This window comes from Bos indicus x Bos taurus, chromosome 7, assembly GCF_003369695.1.
Source record: "Bos indicus x Bos taurus breed Angus x Brahman F1 hybrid chromosome 7, Bos_hybrid_MaternalHap_v2.0, whole genome shotgun sequence".
NCBI classification, from domain to species: domain Eukaryota; kingdom Metazoa; phylum Chordata; class Mammalia; order Artiodactyla; family Bovidae; genus Bos; species Bos indicus x Bos taurus.
Genome location: NC_040082.1, coordinates 56,613,879 through 56,636,483, shown reverse-complemented (window position 1 = coordinate 56,636,483; position 22,605 = coordinate 56,613,879). Strand labels below are relative to the sequence as shown.

The window sequence follows — 22,605 nt, the reverse complement described above, 5'->3', positions numbered from 1 at the left end:
TTTGACCGCAAAAGAATATATGCTTTTAAAGCAGGGAATTATGGGTTGGACCATCCGTCTTCTTCATGGCCTTATCCCTAGCGCTTAAAGCAGTCCCTTGTGCGTGATAGGCAGTGGAAGGTGCTAAGGCAGCTTCTCCAGGGCCTGCCTTTTGGGACAGTGCTCACCTCAAGGTGGCAGGTGAACCACTGAAGGAAACATCACCACCAGCAGAAACTGATCTGTTCACAGTGCTTGGTGGCATCAGGTTGGCACACATAGGACCGACCATCTTATCTGCCTCCTCTGTGCTCTGGCATCTCTCTCCAGACTGGAGAACATAAGCCTCAAAATAAGTCAGTCAGTGATAATGTGAAAGGACTTTAAAAACTGTAAAATGCTTTGAAAATGATAATAACACTGAACTTGAGAATGGATTATTATATAATTTGAAATAGTTAAGTAATTTTCCAGGAAGCAGGGTTCCCTGGGCCAGCTTCTCTGCAGGTCTTTCTGTATGACAGTGCTATGCTTCCTCATCTGGCCTGTGGACTGGGTCCAAGAATACAGCTGCAGGCCAGAGCCTGATCTAGCCAGGGCCAGAGAGGGGAAGCCCATCCATTAACCCCTAGACTGAAGGGATGTGCCTTCCATCTGCACAAAAGTATTCGGGTACCAAGTAGCTGAATCCATGCAGGGCAAGTAGAATGCAGGTTAGCCTATTTTTAGTCTCTAAATGACAGTGACTAATTAGGAAAACTAGACAGCTTAGCAGAAAAAGTATAATTCTTCTTGTTAATGAAACTTGGCCTATTCTCGAGGGGGCCAGTAATTCCCATGACCCAGATTAGTTTTCTCCCAGAAGAAAAGCCTTGGGATTTTATACTGTCAGTGGGCAGAGATGAACCTAATATTCTTGTTTGTTTTCAAAACATCCTTTTAAAAATAATCTGGTTCTCCTTTTACCCGTGTTCTCTTTAAGGCTAGGCTATGTAGAAAAGAAGAGAGGCAAGTGAGATAAAAATGACAGATCATATACTATATATATTATATCTCATACACACCCACATTGCATTGTACCAGAGAGCATTTAGTAGCAGTAGCTCTGGACTGCAGACTGCCTGGCATCAAATTCCCACTTTATGACTTACTCAGTATGTGGTGGTGGTGTTTAGTTGCTGAATCGCGTCCTACTCTTTGTGACCCCATGGACTATGACCCATCAGGCTTCTCTGTCCATGGGGTTTCCCAGGCAAGAATACTGGAGTGGGTTGCCATTTCCTTCTCCAGGGGATCTTCCTGACCTAGGGATCAAATCTATGTCTCCTGTACTGGAAGGCGGGTGTTTACCACTGAGCCACCAGTGTGTGGTAGCCCCCAGTATGTGACCCTGGACAAATTTCTGGATTTTCTGAGCCTTAGCTTCTTCGTGTGGGGGCAGTAATGGAACTTACCTCATAGGGTTATTGTAAAGATAAAATGAGTTAATCAATGGAGTACTTAATACTTGTCTCACAGTAAGTGCTTGGTCAGTGTCAGTAGCTGTTATTGTTGATGATGATCTTAATAATCTAAGGCAGGTAGGAAATAATGAAATTGAAGAAAGGGGTAAGAAAAGGAAAAGTGAGATTTTTTTTTTCCACAGGAGACACTGTCCTAGAAGTTTTAAGTGTATTGAAAAGAGCCTGATATAACATTGTGAACTTATGCTGTATTTTATAGTGCATATTAGAGCAGTCATGTAATAATGGTAATTATACCCTACGAGTATTTTATGGCCTTCGTACCTTCCAGATTAGCACTGTGGCCAAGGAGAGCCACTGGTTTGTTGCATGCTGTCAGTGTCGCAGTAAGCTGCTCTAGCCACTCCCCTGACTGCTCTCCCCCCCTTGGCAAAGGTAGCAAGACATTAGTAGACAGTTTAAACCAGGCATTTAGGGAGTTGGTGATGGACAGGGAGGCCTGGCGTGCTGCAGTTCATGGGGTCGCAAAGAGTCGGACATGACTGAGCGACTGAATTGAATTGAATTGAATTAGTGCAACTGAGCCTTGATAACCTCAAAGGAAGGTGACCTCCTAAAGCATGCATATGTTCCTTTTTCCCCCAATACCTAATACAGGCAAACTCTGTGCTAAGCCCTGGTGATGGAGCAATAAGGGAGGATAACGCCATCCCAGTTTTCTTGGAACTTCTAGTAAGTGGAGGAGACAGACAATGATAATTCCATGAATAATGACATAATTCACTAAGTGCTAGGAAGGAGAATTGCAGAATTAAGAGTTGTAATAAGGTATCTGACCTGGCTTGGGGTATCCAGGAAAGACCTCTTTGGGAAAAGAGAGTGATGAGTTAGGAGAGAGCCAGATCAAGAGGGACTGCAGAGCTTCCCTGATCGGGGGATAGGCATTAGAAAGGAAGGCACCCAGGCTTAACTAGAGTTTTAGCCCAGAGATCCATGAGCTAAGGGAGAGATAATGGAGGAAGGTCTAGATCAGGCAGGATCTTGAAGGCCAAGGGTTTTCAACTTGAAATTTAAAGCAGAAATCTTTGGTGGATTTTAAATAGGTACTGGAATTGGATTGGAGGAGGCCAGAGTAGGAATAGAGTTGGTTGCACACTCAGATTTTGGAACAGTCTCCACTTTAGACTGCAAGCTATATGCTAAAAGGTACAATGACTTTTTAAAATTCACCTGAATCCCTTTTCCTTTTCTCTATAGAATTTTCAGCACCAAATGGGCCTCTGTAATTGGGCATTAAAGTTGACGTATATGAAAAGTGAAAGTCAGTCAGTTGTGTCCAATTCTTTGCAACCCCATAGACTATACAGTCCATGGAATTCTCTAGGCCAGAATACTGGAGTGGGTAGCCTTCCCTTCTCCAGTGGATCTTCCTGACCCAGGAATCAAACCTGGGTCTCCTGCATTGCAGGCAGATTCTTTACCAACTGAGCCATCAGGGAAGCCCTGATGTGTATCATATTGGTCAATACTTACCATCTTAGCAGTGATGCTTACCCATCTAAAATATAGTTTAAACATTTCACTGAAAGTAGAGAAGACATTGTTGCTATTCACAGAACTTTGAGGCTGTTGGATGAAAGCAGAGCAGCCTGCAGGGATGCATGTAGAGCCATAATTGTCTTGGGGGTGGAGAGGGGCTGCTTTGGAAACCACCCATTTAGCCATTCCTCCTTTTTTCCTTTCAGTTCATTCTTCTCTCTTAAAGTGTTCACTCTTTTGATCCGACTCTGCCAGCCAACTACAAATGGAATGCTATTATGTATGAGGGGTATTTTGCCAATTTCATGTTTTTGTCAAGCATGAAGCCATTTTCACTGCAATAAGGGAGTAGAAACGGTGTTTAGTCCAATAGCACTGTCATAGGTTCTTCTCCTTTTTCTTCCTCTCTCTTGCTTTTTCCCCCTTCTTCCAGTTTAGTAATTTGGGTGGTGAATCAAGGGAGAAGCTTTTATTTTTTTTTTCTCTATTGTAACCATTGCTTTTCCCCCCACATGCTCAAGCCTCAATATATTCATTTGTGGTTGGATTTTCTGAGTGGGAAAAAGAAGAGTGTCTTTTAGCCTAGCTGAACTGACCCTTACTTGTGTGGGCGCAGCAGAGTGCTGAAGTGAAGATTATGGGCTCTGCAGCCACCTTGAGTTCCTTTCTGGCTCTGTCCTTCATTAGAGTGTGACCTCAAGCAAATTACTTAATTTTTCAGTGCTTCAGTTTCCTCATCTGTAAAATGACAGTGATAGTCTTACCTACTTGTCTCAAGGCTTTCTCTTGAAGATTACACATAAACACTTAGTGTTTCAAAGTTTCAAATCTGGCTTCTCACTGGATAGGCATTCCCAGAAAGATGTTAAATATGGTTGGTGAACATGACCCCAGTCAGTACATGGAAAAATTTATTTTAAACTCTCATTCTGGTGCCAGCCATTGGTACAGCCCAGCAAAGCTGTATTTATGGCTCTGATGGGTTTCCTTGGCAGAGGCCTCCTGAGCACCATCCAGACTGGTCCTGTCTCACTGAGTTCAGGTGGTAACCAGGCAACACACACACACAGTCTGACTTAGAAAACTCATGGCCAGGGGTGGTGGGGATTCCCCTCACCATTTCCCCACTCCATACTAAAGATGAATTTGAAGCTGGTGGAAGGAACCACATTGACAAACCTTGAAACTTAACTTGCCTTGGGTGACCACAAAAAATGTATAGTTCTAGCAACTTCATTTCTAGCTAATCCTTCTTGGCCCCAGGGCTTGGAGCTCCTCTAACCCTGAGAGGATGGTAGAGAAATAAGTGATATTTACTGCAGCTTGGGTGCCCACTCACACAATGACTTTCCTAATTGGTAACCTCAGGCCTTCCCAGTCCCTGCCTGTGTGCTGCAGGGGACTCACTCCAAGATCCAGATCCAGCTCACAGTCCTGAGACACTCATGAGAAGGGAAGCAGTCAGTGTAGAAATGTTCCATGGATTGGTTGTGAACATAATCACTTAGAGGAGAGAGTTCTGTGTGGCCTCCTGTCAGAGGGGTGTCTAGAGCTGGCCTTGCAGACAGGTGAGCTTTGGATAGTTAAGGGAGGACTTGCCAGGCAGGCCTAACCCGTGGAAGCAAATGAGTGTGGTGAGTTTTGCTATAGTTTCCAAGGAGGCTCTCAACCTGTCATGCCCAGAGTTGCTTATAGGGAAATAATAGAAATTAAGTAACAGTCTATTTTGAATTTATCTGTAGATTTGAAGTATATCATAATTTTTTTTAAAGTAGAAATGGAAAGAACAAAGAATAACCAGAAGAAAAAATTAGCCCTTGAAATACAGGTGGAAGAGACAGGTTCCTTGCCCCAGGTAGAAGCAGGCCACTAGAGATTCCTGAACATGACACCTGGTGACACCAGCAACTTACAGTGTGACTTTAAATTGGCACTTGCTGCTGCTTCCACATTGTTATCACCACTGTCTTGACTGCCCCTGTGGACAATACCAGCTGTCATTTATTAAGCCATTGTTTCCATCCAAGAGATCAATTCACCTAGTTTTACTTTATCGGCCTTAAACAAAGAGTTGGACATGACTTAGTGACTGAACAACAAGCTTTATGAAGCAGATATTGTTGCTCATGTTTTACAGGTGAAGAAAGGGATTTAGAGAAGCCAAGTGACCTGCCTGCTCTCATCCTGCTGGGAATCTCTGTCTGACTCCACCCCCTGTACTATAGTGTCTCCCTTAGCCTTTATTTCTCTGTATTTATAAACTGGACATAATATTTGTACTCTTTACCTGTAGAAGGAAGCTTTTCAAACTGTAAGTCATGACACATTAGTGAATTGTGAAATTGATTTAGTAGATAGAAAAATGAATAGAATCAAAACAATTTATCACACTATTTCTGAAACTTGTGTTTCTGATATGCGTGTGTGTATGTGTGTATACCTCTCTCTATGTGTATGTGTATATATATATATATATATATATATGTATGTATGTATGTATGTGCTAGTGAAATGTTACATGGGAAAATCTATTTCCTACCGTGGGTCCTTGTCAAGGTTTGAGAGCTACTGTTCTAGACATATTATATGAAATTCAAGCAAACATAAAAACATGGTGCAGAGCTTGTAAACTCTAAAACACCTCACAAGTCTAAGTTATCATTTCTTAACACTGGAAGCTGAAGCAAACAAGCAAAGCATGGCTGACAGTGTTGCTGTGCTGGAACCGCCACCCAGGTCAACTCATTGTGTCCTGTGGAGCCAGGCTGCAGCTTTGATACTCCATGACCCAGCACTGCAGGCCTCAAGATGAAACCTGTTTGCAAACCTAGCAACAGGCTGAGGTATTGTTGGTACATCAGGACCAATCTGTAGTTATAAAGTACTACTCAGCACTTCCACAGCTCCAGCTCTCATTTAAACGCTAGAAAAACAGATGTGATCTTTAAGACAGCATGGGCGTCTCTGCATTTCTGGCCCCAAAATAGTTGGCTCCTATTTCTCTCCTCCTAATACTCCCCCATTACCATCTTCATCTGGAAGTAATCTTCTGCCTCTCAAAGGATGTCAGACCAATCCAGAGCCCTCATCCATTTTCCCTGGAAGCAAAGGTAGCAAGAGGCCCCTTTGCCATGGCCGTGTTCCTTGGAACGTGCTCTTTCCTCATTAACCATAATTCCTGAGGGAACTACAGGGAACATGGGGTGTCGACCCCCACCAACTGCCCTGAAGTCATGTCCCTTGGGGGATGCCCTGTTTCTCAGCTGTTGTGGCAAACTCTTATGGGTCACAAAAGGAAGCAGGCCTTTCCCAGGTTAAAATCACATGTGGAACTGTTTCTCTTCTGCCTGCAAAGGAAGTCTGTAGAACTGGCAGTAATGTAAGAAGGCTCACAGAGGAGTCCGTGTGGCCCTAGGCAAGGCCTATCAAAGACTTCCTTGGTGGAATGTGCAGTCATGCACAGGAGAATTTTGTGTGTGGATTTTAAGTCAAGACTCAACATGACATTCTAGGCTGTGAGGAAGAGCTCAAGCACCTCAGTTACCAGCCCAGAAAGCAAGTTCTCCATGTTTTATAGACCTCACTAATGAATGAGTCCTGTGGCCTCAACTGGACCAGGCTCCCCAGCACTCTGCCAGCCTGCCTCCCACACACAGGTAAATGCATCAAGCTGTAATGGATGGCTGGTGCTAGCAAGAGGCTGAAGTCTGTGCCTTTCTTTCTGGGATTCAGAGTGATCTCCAGCTATTAATAATTCATTCTTGAGTAATGAACATAGCTATACCAAGTTGTGAGCAGTAATAATCAAGGGATAGATAATTTGTTGCTTCAGTGTGCCAGAAGATAATGGTAGTTAGTCGTAAAAAGTGCAGCCTTTTTCCCCAAAATTTTATGATTTACATCAGTGTGTTGTAAGTTCTAAAATAAAATGGATCGTTAAAAAGGAAATGAATTATGTTAGGTAGCCTCAAGCTTATTATGCTTATTCACAGTTACCATACCTTTTTTCCAAATGCCTTTGGGTCACTGGGGTCTGCAAATCAGAGTAACTATTGCTCATTAATTAAATCTAAGGAGTGGAACACAGTTCCAGACTTTGAAAAGTTGAGGTACATTCCCCCAAAATCATCAGTAATAATTTGAGGTTTTCCAAGTAAGTAGCTGGGTTGTGAATAATTGTTTAATGTTTACTCAGAAACTCCCATCATCTTTAACACCACGGTGAACATTTGTTGTGTTTCTCCTGAGCCAGGCACTGCTCTCAGCACTGGTGTTACCAACTAAAATAAAAACAGTCTCTATCCTAAGGCAACAGTTGAGACACTAATAACTTGTAATAAATCCAGGGCCAACACGCCTGCCTTCATCAAGCAGTGGAGGGTTGGGAAGAGACTAGTCAGAGACTTTGGAAAGAAAGGGCACCATTGGAACTGTGCCTTGCAGATCAGCAGTTTGCCAAGCAAAAAAAGGAAGGGTAAGAGGACATTGCAGGGCAAGGATTGACAAAGGCAGATAGATATGAAAGTAGACAGAAGATGGGTAGTGAATGATTAATAGAATCATCATCACTGCATTTCCCATGTTATATCCATTTAATCTTCATAGGAACCTCATGATGTAGATTAGAAATGAAACTCGCCCTATTTTTAAAAGATGAGGAATCCAAAGCTTAAACATTAAGGCCCTTTTCCAAGGACCAGATCTGGGAGGAGGCAGAAGGCTTAGAAGTGAGTTGGAGAAAGCTGTGCTAGGTTATAGGAGTTTGGCATTAGAAACAATGGAGCCCATCAACGGTTTATAGTCATCATTATCAGAACATTCCAACCGTGGAAGCATTCCTGAACATACCCTGTGTCATACACATGCACTGTGTCACTGTGTTCTCTCCCAGCGACCAAGTGAGGCGTGAAGCCATTGTAGTTTTCAACAGAGGACTGACTTGAGCGGCGCTGAATTGGCAGACAGAAGCTGGTGGGGGCAGGCGGGATGTAGCTGAACCCAGAGAGTCTAGTCTGGGAGCCCTGTTAAGAGGCAGTTGCTTTAGTCAGATGCCCTGTTGAGAAGCGTGATGGTGAAAGTGATCATTATCCAAACCCTATATTTTTATATTGGTCTACAATTTAAAAGTGCTTTCATATATAAATAGCTTGTTGATTCATATACACAAGGGACTTTTGTGACAAGAGGGTAAGTCTAGTGACTTGGCTCATTTAGCAGGGGAAATATAAGAGCATGGAATTCACTTCCTGCACAAAGGAGCTGATGTTGAAAGTAGTGGTGTTACAAGCAACTTGTAAATATGCAGACATGGTGATTCTAGCTGAGACTCAGAACCAAATCTTTCCCCCTTTGCCAGGTAAAACCTTGACTATCTGCTTTAACACTTTCAGACTAGAAACCTGATACAGTTCTAGGTAGAATGGAAAACTATAAGTAATATCAGGAAATTCATCTAGATCTCAGGAAATGAAAATAGTCTTATGTGGACCAGAAACAGGACAAGGCTTCAGTGGCAGAATCTCCTTGCTACAGGTGTTGCTTAGCAATAAAAAAGCAAATTCCCTTCTTTATTGGGCTGTTCCACAGTCAGGCTTCACAGACGTACCCATCTCTTTCAGAGGAGGAGTTTTTTTATGAAATTAGACTTTTAGCCATAGAAAATGAAAGAAAAATACGTTTCTCGTGATAAAATCAGTTAATATAGTATTCAGTAAAGGCTCAGTTTCAAAACCAGTACTTAAAGTCAAATCTCTTTTTTCTCCTACAAAATAGAAGTATCCAGGAGAAACAGTGCAAACATTTATAGAATTGTATGGAAAAAAAAAAATCTGTATAAATAGCACTAAATGCTAGGGAGGTATGTCTGTGCAAACTGCCACCACTGTCCAATTTCTCTCTAGTTTCTAGTAATGAATAGTTTCCTTCTTCCAACAGGTGATTTAGGGAAGCCCCTAATATTTTCTTAACAATACTGAATGGCCTTAACTTTTAACTTAACTCGTTGTCAATAGATAACTTTGTATATTATTATACGTGGGGCTAGCAAATGAACAATGAAGTTTTATGACTAGGTCATGGTGACCTGGGTGTGGATTTCAGATATATGTTTTGGTTAGTTGATTATACAAAAATATGCATATGTGTTTAGAAGCTTACTCAGACCCGATACTCCTGGCCCTGCGTGTTTCTTGGATTTTGAGTATAAGTGGTAATATAAACAGCTATATACATGGATGTAAGTAGTGCATTTTTATTTCTGTTCATGGCACGTGTCTGGCTTAATACAAGCCACGTGTCTGATGTGATGGGACTTAAATACTTTGAGCCTAAAGTGCTGAATTTCCTGACTGAGATCTACTCATTTAAAAAATTAGATCTATTTTGGGCTGTGTTTGCAAATGTATTAAAGCTGTCAGGAGTTTTTATATTTGCACTAGAGAAAATGCTAATGATCACAGTGGTTTAAGCAGCAGCCAAGGATAAAAGTTGTAACTAAGAGGGATTACCATAACCTGGATTTGCAGAACAAGGATTCAAATGTGCAAAGGTTCATATTTTGGAAGGCAAGCCATTTTGGTTGGTTGGTTATTAGTTTCTTTTAGGCAAAATGGGAATTGTAAAGAGTGTCATATCATGAAATAGCAAAATAGCCTAACACTGGAGATTTCTGAAACTTTGGTAGATGAGACTATGAGTAAAAAAGTCTCTCTCTGGACTCCAGCAGCTAGGTCTGGCTTTGGACTCCAGACCCCTAGGTCTGGCTCCTACCAGATGATGTGTCTGAAGGTGAGACGGGTGTAGGAAGTCAGTTGTCTGTCATTTACTATTTCTCTCATTTGTGCCATTTCTTTTGCTTCCTCCCAGTGTTGCTAACAACCACAAGCAGAATTTGATGACAGTGGCAAACCTCGGCGTGGTGTTTGGACCCACCCTGCTGCGTCCTCAGGAAGAAACTGTAGCAGCCATAATGGATATCAAGTTTCAGAACATAGTCATTGAGATCCTAATAGAAAATCATGAAAAGGTAATATATTGTTTGTCATTGCAAGTGGAGAATGTACCTGGGGGGAGCTGAGTGAGAACTGGCCTACAGGGTTGACTCAGGTTTGCGTTGCTGGTGGCTCTTACCCTGTGGTGATGCTGACGAAGTTGCTGATGGCGGTGGTGATGGTGGTGGTGATAGTCATCTTGGGATGGCTGCAGTGACAACGGTGGTGGTTGTGGTGGTGGGAGCAGTGGGCAACATAATGAGCATTTCTTTTGTAATAGGAACTGTGCTAAGCACTTTATATATGTTGTCCTTTTAACCTCACAAGTATCTGATGAAGGAGGTACTACTTGGAGCCTCATTTTGAAAATGCCTTTTAGACATTTTTTTACTTTTTTTTCTTTTCTATGAATTTTTGAGTTTTTAAATATTAGGGATAGTAAACAATTTTCATGTGCATTGCAAATATTTTTCCTAATATAGTTTCCTTATAATTTTATAAATGCTGTATTGTTTTACACTGTGTATGTGTGTGGGTGCATGCTTAGTTTTCTTCCTTTAGGGCACTGAAGTTTCTAGTCTGTCTTAAGAGGGTTGCCCTCCCTGCCTAATGATGTATGTCAACACAGCTGCCCTTAAAAACTGGGCTAAGGGGGCAGAAAGCAGCATGCACCCATCGGTCCCACCTCAGTTTCTGGTAGCAAATCCCTATGAATCTCCTCAGCATCTGCAAGGCCCCTTAGGGCACCATTTGACAGTCCAAGGTGCTGAGATATAATGAAATCCTAAATAAAACCTTTACCTAGAATGGTGAATTAATTGTGCTAGATTACCTGCCAAATGAATCTAGCATCTGACCACTAGCCACCTGCACTGACAACACAAGACCGTAAGGCATCACAGCTCTTGTCTGGGTTTGTAGAGGAACCTCCTCATTTGTTTCCTTGCTTCCACCATCGGCCTGTCCATTCTGAAGTCAGCCCCCAGAATGAGATGTTTTTAGTGTTAGATCACATCATGTCAATTGTCTGCTAAGAACTGTCCAGTGTCTTCACATTTCAGAGTGAAACTCAGAGCCCTTATAGGAGCCTGGAATGTCCTCCACGGTCTCTGCTCTCCCCTCTGCTACTGCCTCATGTCATCTCCTACAGCCGTCTCCTCCAGCTCCTGCCTACAGCCACTTTGACCGCCTCACGGTTCCTTGCCCACGGCACACACTCACACCTCAAGGCCTCTGCGACTGCTGTTTGTGGTGCCTGAAACACTCTTCCTCCTTTAAGCCTGAGTGAGGCTCACCCGTATCTCTCCATGTGAAACTGTGGACAGCCCCACCTCCAGCACTCCCCCTGCCCCTGAGGGTGCTTTCTCTGTCTCCACAGCACTTAGCACTTTCTAGTGTACTGTATATCATTTACTTGTTGATTACATCTGTTGCCTTTCTGACCTCTTCTAGAACATATGTAACATGAAAGCAGACAAATTTGGGCTATTTTGTTTCTGTAGTTCTTCAGTACGTGCTTAGTACATGTGTGTTGGGTGAATGATGGTAGCTAGCCTCCAGACTGGCTCCCGGTGACCCTCGTTTCCTGGTATTCAGCCCCTTGTGTGTTCTCTTCCAACTGTGAATAAGGAATCAACACTAATCCCAGTGTGATCAGTAGGAAGTGATAATGAGAAACTGTGACAGTAACAGGCTTGACTTTGGAGACCAATCCTGAGACTTGGTAGCGTTTGCTGTGGTGTGGATTTTCTCACTCTGGGGGAAGCAAGCCACATGTTGTGAGGATGGTCACACAGCCCAGTGGGGAGAAAGTGAGGCTGCCTGCCAACAATCAGACCAGCATGCCAGCCATGTGAGTCTGTTATTTTGGAAGTGACTTCTCCAGCCCTGGTCATACTTTCAGATGATGTGGCCCCAACCAACATCTTTAGTACAGCCTCATAAGAGACCACTGAGCTAAGTCTGTCCTGAATTCCTGACCCATTGAAAGTGGGAGAGATATTAGATATTTTAAGCCACTGAGTTGGGGGGAGGGGTAAGTTATTACACAGCATTAGTAACTACTAAAGAACCTCTGAATATAGACTTTCACGGAGTAATTGAGGTATCCTGGAAAATTGTGTAGACAACATAGCTTTTTTCTTACATGGTTAATAAAGAGATCTGAGGTCAGATAATTTACTTGAAGAAATTATCTTCTCTCTGTCTCAACCTTTGGACTTTGTCCAGCCACTTCCTTCATATATAGTAAGTCAGGTATAGATGATTATGTTCTGTATGATTAAAATGAAATTGTAAAAAGGAAATATAATTGAATATCATGTTTCTAAACAAGTTAATAGCATGATTTCTAAAAGCAAACCGCTTGGATGTAAATCTATTACCTCTTGTCAGCTGTGTGACCATGAACAGATTACTCAACCTCTCTATGCTCATAAAAATACTTTCAGTACAGTGTGACTTCTGTGACAAATAACCCTTCCAAAAGTGACTCAGGACAATAGTAGTCTCTGTCTTCCTCACATACCAGTTCACTGTGGGTATTCTGTTGGTTGGATCCTACACAGTGATTCAGCAATCCAGGTTCCTTCTCTCTTGTAGTTTTGCCTTCTGCTCTGCAGATTTCTGCAATCAGCCATTTGGTGAGGGAAATGAGAGGGCATGGAAGATTGGGTAAGATTATGTGGGCCAAACCTAGAAGGTGCTTTCCTTATTCTCTTCCACTTTCCATTGGCCAGAACTCAGTCATGTGGCTACCTCTAACTGCAAGGAAGACTGGGAAAGCCCCTAACCATGCAGAGCAAAGGGAAAGAAGTTTGATGACCAATCAGCCAGTGGGCCACATCCCTTTAGTTGGTTTGTTGTGAGGGTGAGATAAGGTGATTTATTAAAGGTCTTAGCCAAGAATCTAACAAGGAATGTCACTAACTGTAAACTATTCTTTTCAGCAGTCTGAGCAGATTTCTCTGAAGATAGAGCATAAATACATCTACGAGTATTGCATGTGCCCCCTTGCTCAAAATAATACTTTTTAAACATAATATTTTCTCAAATAAATAACATTAAATATTGAGACAGAGCTCTAAGGAGTAAGGGCTTTGGTTATGTTTCATGTCTGGGCTTATAGCAGGCAGCATCTAGTAGGTTTTGAACTGTAATAATTTTTGGTGTCTTTGGGCCTTCAAAGCCAGGAAACATTAAAAAGTAACATGATAGGAAAAAGATTGGATACTGCTAATAGCATTATTGAGACTTGTGTCAACAAGCGCCATCCCACTTGAGCACAAAATTCAGAAATAGAAATGAAATATGAAATGCAGGGTCAGGCCTGCAAGTATACGGGCAGGAACTGGTGAGAATACTCATCCGATTTTTTGGATCATAAATTATGTTCCTCTCTACTGTGTATCTGGTGAGGCATATATTAAAAGAGCGTTGCAGTGCTTTATTACATGTTATTTTTCATTAGTTTCTGCCAGAGAGTGGGATGAATCACAGTGAGATTTATGTTCCTGTGGGAGCTGGTGCAGGAGTGTCAGTGGAAACATTCTTGGGATGAAGACTACAGTGGAGTGTGTGTCTCCAGTCCTGAGGGAGCTCCCGTGCCACTTTGATAGAGGTTTTTAACCTGGGGTCTATGATGGGCCAAAACTATGTGCAAGACCTGTGTTTGTACATGATTTGGGGGAGAAAGTCTTTAACATTCATCAGGCTTGCCTTTCTGATAAAAACAATTTAGACTAAGGCAGCTTGACTCCTTTTCAAATGTTGCTTCAGGTCTGGTCTGGTATAAAGTCAGCAGATGCTGTGTTAGTCTCCTTTGGAAGCCTGTGATGTTCACCTCACAGAACTCATGCTCTGAGAGCCCTTAGCTTTAGAGACAATGCTTTGGGTGAATTTACTGCCAAGGGAATTCAGTTTTATTCATCAACAGACCTTGTTTATGTCCTCAGATAAATATTGTTATCTTTCTTTAAAATTCACAATATGGAAATGTTCGGTTCAGTTCAGTTGCTCAGTCATGTCCGACTCTTTGCGACCCCATGGACTGCAGCCAGGCCTCCCTGTCCATCACCAACTCCCGGAGTTCACCCAGACTCACGTCCATCGAGTCAGTGATGCCATCCAGCCATCTCATCCTCTGTCGTCCCCTTCTCCTCCTGCCCCCAATCCCTCCCAGCATCAGTCTTTTCCAATGAGTCAACTCCTCGCATGAGGTGGCCAAAGTACTGGAGTTTCAGCTTCAGCATCATTCCTTCCATTAACAGTATTTAATGAGCATTCCTTTGGTGGTGGTGGTTTAGTCGCTAAGTCGTGTCAATCTCTTGCGACCCCACTGACTGTAGCCTGCCAGGCTCCTTTGTCTACGGGATTCTCTAGGCAAGACTACTGGAGTGGGTTGCAGTTAAGGATCCTTCTCCAGGGGATCTTCCTGACCCAGGGATTGAACCTGGGTCTCCTGCATTGCAGGCAGATTCTCTACCAACTGAGCTATGAGGGAAGCCCTTAGGCTTGGCTATAATTTTCTAGAAACATAAACACACACACAAATCTCTTGAGTGACCACTTTTCTAACTTTGTTGTCAGAAGTTGCACAAAATCCTGAGACACCAGATGAAGAAGTACTGTCTAACAGCATTATTTCAATCTGTCCCCCAACAGGCATTTGATAGCATATGTCCTCTTGCTTGAAACAAGCCGTCATACAGGTCTTAAGTGTATGTCCCCCCAGTTAGTGGTATAATACCCTCTCCCATGTTGTTATGGGCATTTTATATAGGATGTGTAGTTTGTGCCTTGGAATAAAATTGACAGGGGCCCAGGAATAAGTATTGGAAGACAGCACAGAGAGAGGGTATAGAAACCCAGGCATGTAGCCTCTTTGGAGCCACTTGGTGGGGGGAACCGTAAGATGTGTCTTTCGGTTATCACTTTGTAACAGATCATCTGCAGACCTAGTGACATAAAATAGCAATAATTTTTTTGCTCACAACTCTGTGTACCAGAACTGTGGGGAGGGCTCACCTGTGTTCTGTATAATATCTGCTGGAGTGGTTTTAGTGCAGCTGGTAGATCCAAGATGGCCTTATTCCACATGTCTGAGACCTTGGTGCCACCTGTTGCTGGGACACCTTGGTCCTCCTCCACTTGTCCTCTTTCTCCACCTGCTCTCTCATCGTTTAGTAGTCTAGGCCAAACTTTCAAAAGGACAAGCACCAGAAGCCACAAGGCCTCAGAAGTTCTAGGCCTAGAATAGAATAGACAAAGTGTCACTTCGACTGGATTCTGTTGGTCAAAGCAACAAGTCCAGCCAGACTGAAGGGGCAGGAAAGAGACCCCCCCCACCACCACCATGGGAAGAGCAGTGTGCCCACAGATGTGGGAGGAGTTGTGGGCTGCTGTCTGCAGACCATCTCCCAGAATGCCTCAGTCCCCATCACTGGCAGGTTCGCATGTAGCTTCCTTTTCTTATTGGTGCTGCAACTCCTCAGCATGAATATGGAAAATGCTCTTCTGTTTCTCCTCAGTATTGCCGTTTTTACGTGGCCGGGGAGCATCCAACATTTGGTAATAGTGGCAGGTTCAGTCCTCACATACCCTTTGTGAGCCTCGGTATGGAGTACTGACTCATTAATGTCTAAAATGGAAAACAGCTTTGTCTTTAAAATTGACATTTAGAAGAGAGGGAGAATTTTCTCCTGACGAGAAAACTCAGTTTCTTTTTCCTTATTAAACATATGTTTTCATGCATAGGGCCTTGCCTCTCTACTGTCCCCCCCTTCGCCTCCCACTTTCTCGTTGTTTACTGAGGATTAACACTACACATTCAGACAAAGGGTTAAAAATTAAAATGAACTCCTGGACTCCTTTATGTTATCTCTGGCACATCTGCACAGCCTCAAGACAGCACCTATTTGTCTAGAAACATCCCCTGCTTAGCATCATTGTCTCATCTCGAGAACTTAACCTGTTTCTTGTTTGTGGGAGCCTTCATGATGTGTTTCTCACAGACATGGTTTGGTCAGATTAAGTTCACTAACTATATACCTTGTTGTGATGCTCCAGAAACTTTGTTGTTCACCTCCTGCACAGCCCTGAGTAGGGGAGCAATGTTTGGAACAATTTGTACCAAATAGATATCCCACAGTAAGTGAAGGCAGAGAGGAAAAAGCCAGAAGATACAAATTATGCATTGGTGTTCATGGTACTTGTTCTTTTTCCATGCTGGTAATACATACCGATTTATTTGCTCAGTTAAAGGTAATGGGTCTTTTTAATGTACATAGTCTAGCAGTAATAAGAATAGTGATATTAATAGCTAACTTTTACTTACAGCTTATTGTTCACAAGACATTGTGGTAAGCAGCCTTATATTTATCATATCATTTACTTTCCATAGCAGCATTATAAGGCCAATATTGTTAACTCTCTTTTATAAATTTTGAACCTGAAGTCCAGAGAGTTGAAGAAACAGCTTGTTATGAGAGGAACTAAGGTTGAATTTAGGACTCCTTTCACAATCCAAGCTACTAAAACCTATTCTTGTTAATCTCTAATGATGTCATTTATTGAACATCTACTGTTAACCAAAGATAAATGAGACAAGATCTTTTTTCCAATGGCTTTCTTGTTTTCTCAGGATATAACTTACCATAATACAGTTTGCTAAGTGACATTCAATAAAATGACTAAATTATATGGTACCACTGAGGAGAAATAATTTCATTCAGCTTGTACTGGCCTCTGACAGATAGGTAGAGGTTTTCTAGGCAGAGCAACAGTGGAGACAGTGGGAACAGCCTTCCAGAAGAACATTAATCAATTATCAACATTAATCAACTCGTATGTATTACAACAACACGGTTGTGGAAGAATCTTAGCTTGTATGTTAGCAAGTGGTCGGAGATGATGCCAGACAGTTGGATTGAGCCCCTCTGTCAGGGATCTTGAAAGCTATGGGAGAAAGGTTGACGTTTGCTCCAGAAAAATGGGACCTCTCAGGGATTCCAAGTAGAGGGATAAAATGATTGTATCAGCACTTGAGAAAAACATCCCTGAAGCAGAACCAGATTGTACTTTGGTTGCTGATATCAAAATCACTCATTAGATAAATAACAAAACCATAGAGTTGATCATACTATTGTAAACTTGGGGCTATATATTTTTAAAGTCTTACTCAGAGACTGTAACCTTTAACCTATAGCCTTTACTTTATTATAGGCTAGGGTAGGATCCTAATGGCTTTTATTTGAGTTGTCTTGCCAGACTTCCCAAGTACTAGCTCATGGCATCATTTCCCATCAACAACTCCATACCCTGTACTCAGCATGGTTTATATGAAAGCGAAAGAACAGACTTGAGAGTCTGGCTCTTTTTGTGGTCAGATTTCAGAGTTGAAAGTTCAGAGGGCAAAGACTTTGGCTGTTTCCATGCTTATTTGAGGTAATAATTATTTTAAGTTGAACAGCTCATACCTTGTCACCTTAAGACATCGATCAGGCCCATACTTGGGGTTATAGTGGAAGTTACCAGTATTTATATGCATCTAGTTAAGATTTCAAAATACTGAATGCTGTCATTGTCCAAGATACCTGAAAGCCCAGAAATTCCGCAATTTCTTACAAAGTTTTTTCCATTTCTCTTTTTAAAGGTTACCTTGCCAGTGACTTTGAAAAATTTAAATGTCTAGAAAGAACAACCCTGTCAAGAAACAAACTGCCACCTTTTCAGAGCTTTGGTTAGACGTGAAATCTCAGGTTATGTGTATGTCTTCATCTTCCTGTTACTTTCTGACACATATTTAGTGGGATGGGACTGGCTTGTTCTTGGGCAGTCCATGGTGTTTCTTTTGGCCATACACTCAAAAAGGTTCCTGCACATGAAGCTCGACGTGGGTGTGCACAGGTGCCCAGGCACCTTGTGCTTTTATCAGTACTGCCCCTTTTAATGCCTATTGATGTTTTACAAAGTCAGTTACCGTGGTTCTTTTTCCAGTCCATCAATTGGCTTTGGAAGAGGTAGGAGAGTTGAGCTTTGAGTTGTTCATTCCCAGAAGTGCCCAAAGATCAGTGCCCCTTTTTCATACCTGTTAACTTTTAATCTTATGGTCAAGGGAAAGAGTAAGCAAATATGGATGGCCTCACTTAACACCTTTGTAAAAGCAGCAGGTCCTAAACCACCTTGCATTTCCATTAAAATGATAGTGTTTCTTTCAAGATTGTCTTGATTTGAGTTGATTTGGGCCACCAAATTGCCTTGATCTGCTTTTAACAAAATATTGGTGGCATTGAAATCTATTGCGTTCATTGTTGGGGTTTGTACACAAAATGTAGATCAATTAATAGAATACAATTGATTTGAATAGTTTCTGTCAACTCACCAGTGTTGGGCAATTGTATTTCATTTTCTTGGTATTTCAAGCAGCTGTTGATATGCAGAATGGATGATGATGATGATGAAGAAGAATGTCTGGACACTTTATTCCATGGAGATAACCCCTGTCACTATGGCCTGCTTGGGAAGCTAATCTTATGTCTCATGGCCATGGCTTTTTTCATTTGCTCATTGATTTTTTGTTATTGTTGTTGTTGTTACCTTTCCTTACATTGGTCCCCGAGGACATTCTTTTTGCATGCATGCTTAGTCATGTCCGATTCTTTGTGACCCAGCGACCCAATGGTCTGTCACCTGCCAGGTTCCTCTGTCCATGGGATTTCCCAAGCAAGAATACTAAAGTGGATGCCATTTCTTACTCTAGGGGACCTTCCTGACCCAGGGATCAAACCTGCATCTCCTGTGTCTTCTGCATTGGCAGGTGGATTCTTTACCACTGTGCCACCTTCTTTTTGGTTCTATCAAGTTAGGTCTAGAAATAAGCTGGAATTACTTCTATGCTGGGCCAGAATGGTTCTGTCACAGACCTTTTTTCTATTTGTTGTGTCTAATGCCATGTAAACTGTTCTTCCTTAGTTTCATAGGTTGTGGATCTGAACATGTGTATTCCCCCCACCACCCTACCAGTAAAGCCCCAGAAAAACCAAGCATATTTGAGCTGTGAAGCTTCTTTAATGGTTCTCAAGTAATGATGGAGCTTTGTTATGTTACACTCTATTCCTCTCTGTCAGCAAAGATAATAGGAAATAGAATCATTTTGGAGATAAGGAAAATCAGAGCCTCCCATGGGTTACCCAGGCCAGCTATATAAATGGCCAGTTACTAAATGAAATTGGTTCCTTTTGAGGGACTTTTAATAAAACTCTACAAACTACTTTCCAAATTGTTGTTCTCTGGGCCAAAATGCTGATATCAACAGGACATTGGACTTCCAACTGTCCTTAAAAAACCTCTCTGTGCCTGTAGCCTCTGAATTTGGCTTCTTAACTGTTATATTAAATGAGCCCTGCTAAGACTTGCCTGGCTTTCCAGAAGAAAGGCACTGGATTTATGGCTTGCCGTGCCCGGAGCAATCCTGCTCTACAGCCTGTTGTTAAAAGAGTGGGCAGTGTGTAAGCTGGTATGTGTAGGCCTAGTCCTCCACCTCCAAAGCAGACACTCTTCAGATTAATAAGCCCATAACTTGTTATTTTTTATTGCTTGAAACCCTGATGCACCGTGTCTCAGAAAAGTGCTTAGTCTCCTCTCTCTAGAAGCCTTTCTCTTCTGCCTTGTAATCCCAGGCCTCGGTCGTTGATTTATTGTCTCAACTACTTTTCAGTTACAGACCAGGAACTCTTCATCATTACCTAATTTTCCTCTCATAAAAATCACAGCACATAATAAAGAGTAGACCACACACATTATGGGGAGGCTTCTAATCCTTGTAAATTGCAGAAGCATGTAACAGGTGGAATCAGAAAAGGTACAAAAATGTATATGTGACGTGGCTAAGAATAAATCCCACAAGTATCAACGGTCTCCAGTGTTGAGATGGGCCCAAGGGAGGGTCGGGGGGTGGGCAGTGAAATTTGAATTTTGTAGACAAGGGGGAAAGAACAGCACATTCTAACATTGCTGTAAGCATTTGAGATTGATGTTTTGCAAAGAACAGTAATTAAATTTGCACTTAAAAATTAAATCCTCTGCAGATAATTCATTGTTGAGTCTCCAGTTATTTTCCTTTTTATATTTTTTTATTGAATGCAATCATGGCTTTTGGGCACTGAGTGTCAAACTGTGTTAGGTGCTTCTGTCCTCACCTCAGTCCCAGGAGTTTTTATAGATGCAGCATCTGAAGGTCAGAGTTGTATAACTTGTCCAAAGTCACAGAGCTAGTGAGTGACTAAAATCAGATCCATCAGACTCCAGAACTATAATCTTTGCATTTTGTCTTTTGTCTCTCAAATTAATAACAGATATAAAGGCCACAGGTTATTAAGACCCAGACAGTCCAGCTAAGCTGTCTTAAGTCCTAGTCCAACTGTACTCATCCATATGACCTTGAACAAATCAGTTCGTCTCAATGAGTCTCACCTATAAGATGACAGTGCTTAACTTGACATCTGCTTCTGTTGTGTCCAACTCTTTGCGACCCCATGGACTGTAGCCTGCCAGGCTCCTCTGTCCATGGGATTTTCCAGACAAGAATACTGGAGTAGTTTGCCATCCCCTCCTTCAGGGGATCTTCCCGACCCAGGGACTGAACCCACGTCTCCTGTGTCTCCTGCATTGGCAGCTGGGTTCTTTACCAGTAGCGCCACCTGGGAAGCCCCAAGGATAATGGTAAATCCTGAGAGAAATTGAAAATGCTAGTTGCTCAGTTGTGTCCAACTCTCTGCCACCCCACAGACTATAGCCCACCAGGCTCCTCCATCCATGAGATTCTCCAGGCAAGAATACTGAAGTGGGTAGCCATTCCCTTCTACAGGGTGTCTTTCCTACCCAGGGATTGAACCCTGGTCTCCTGCATTGCAGGCAGATTTTTTACTGTCTGAGCCACCAGGGAAGCCCAAGTCCTGAGATAATCCATGTGAATAACAGCATGATAAACACTCAACAAACTTTGAATATTTTTATTGTCCTTTACACTAACTCTACCTCCTGCCCACTCTTTATCAGGTTCTGTGCTCAGCATTTAATATACATTAACTTTTCAGTATCTCTGCAGGATAGGTGTTAGATTCCCATTTACGGAAGGGAAACAGCTCAGAGGGGTTAAGGCTTTTGCCCAAGTTGAACCCAAGTCTGTATGGCTCCAATGCCTATTTGCATTCTCCCCATAAAATGATGGTAAATTCCTTTCCTATATATTTATTTTTTTGGATGATGTTTAGGTTATTTTTTAAATTAATTTTTATTGGAGTCTAGTTGATTTACATTGTTGTTTCTTCTCAGTTATGCGTATATCCACCCTTTTTTAGATTCTTTTCCCTTATAGCTCATTATAGAGTATTGAGTAACATTCCCTGTGCAATACAGTAGGTTCTTATTAGTTATCTATTTTCTGTATAGTAATATGCATATGCATATGTCAGTCTCAGTCTCTCCATTCATCCCTACCCCACATTCCCATTGGTAACCATAGTTTATATTATGTATCTGTGACTCTGTTTCTGTTTTGTAGATAAGTTCATTTGTATAATACCACTTCTTTAGATTCCACATATAAGTTGCATCTGTGACATGGCAATGATGCCACTGTCTGTGTTGGTGATGTTAGTCCTGCCCGCTGAGCAGCCAGACCAGGACTTAGCCCAGCTCTGTGTGAGTGCAGAGGCCAAGCCATCCCTGACCATTCTGCCACACAGCTGAAGGGGAAACAGTAGCCTGGTATTTACAGGTCTGCTCATTCCTCTTATAGGAATCTTGAAATTAGGGATACTTGGGAGAGTTATTTAGAATCATATTTTTATTTTATGGTCTTCTCCCTGTTAGCTTCCAGAAGGCTTAGAGCCTTCCTAATAACTTTTATTTCTAAGGCATTCCTAAGCCAGAATTCTTTTGTAAATTTGAACAGAATTAATGGGACACTTGGGGTATGGAATAAACCTTGCCCCCCCTCCCCGCTTTTGTGTTAATTTGGAAAGTCTCTGTGAGATGAGTAGATTGTTCAGCTACCTGGTAGAGCCCCATAAATCCATTGCTCAGAGATTACGTGAGCTCATACTTCCATTGTTTGGCAGAGATGTTGATTCTACTCATCAGAATGAAGGAAACTGCACAGGGTTCTTTTGAAGTCATCCCTTCCAAACAGATTAGGATTGGAATAACAGCAAAATTGTGAATCATTCGAATTCTCTTTAGAATTCCAGCTCACTTTTATTTATTTTTTTTCCTAATTTTATTTTATTTTTAAACTTTACATAATTGTATTAGTTTTGCCAAATATCAAAATGAATCCGCCACAGGTATACATGTGTTCCCCATCCTGAACCCTCCTCCCACCTCCCTCCCCATACCATCCCTCTGGGTCGTCCCAGTGCACTAGCCCCAAGCATCCAGTATCGTGCATCGAACCTGGACTGGCAACTCGTTTCTTACATGATATTTTACATGTTTCAATGCCATTCTCCCAAATCTTCCCACCCTCTCCCTCTCCCACAGAGTCCATAAGACTGTTCTATACATCAGTGTCTCTTTTGCTGTCTCGTAGCACACAGGCATCTCTTGGCCTGGCTGAGAAGTTGGCTCAACAGTGA

At 42.1% G+C, this 22,605-nt stretch overlaps 1 protein-coding gene across 4 annotated transcripts in view; it reads left to right on the top strand.

Moving 5' to 3' along the window:
• ARHGAP26 (Rho GTPase activating protein 26) overlaps positions 1 to 22,605 on the top strand; it is a 473,410-nt gene that overhangs the window by 357,313 nt on the left and 93,492 nt on the right. For all 4 annotated transcript variants that reach the window (XM_027546098.1, XM_027546101.1, XM_027546099.1 and 1 more), the window contains exon 18: positions 9,846 to 10,005. In XM_027546098.1, coding sequence (XP_027401899.1) covers positions 9,846 to 10,005 — 160 coding nt within the window. The remainder of the gene's footprint in view (positions 1 to 9,845; positions 10,006 to 22,605) is intronic.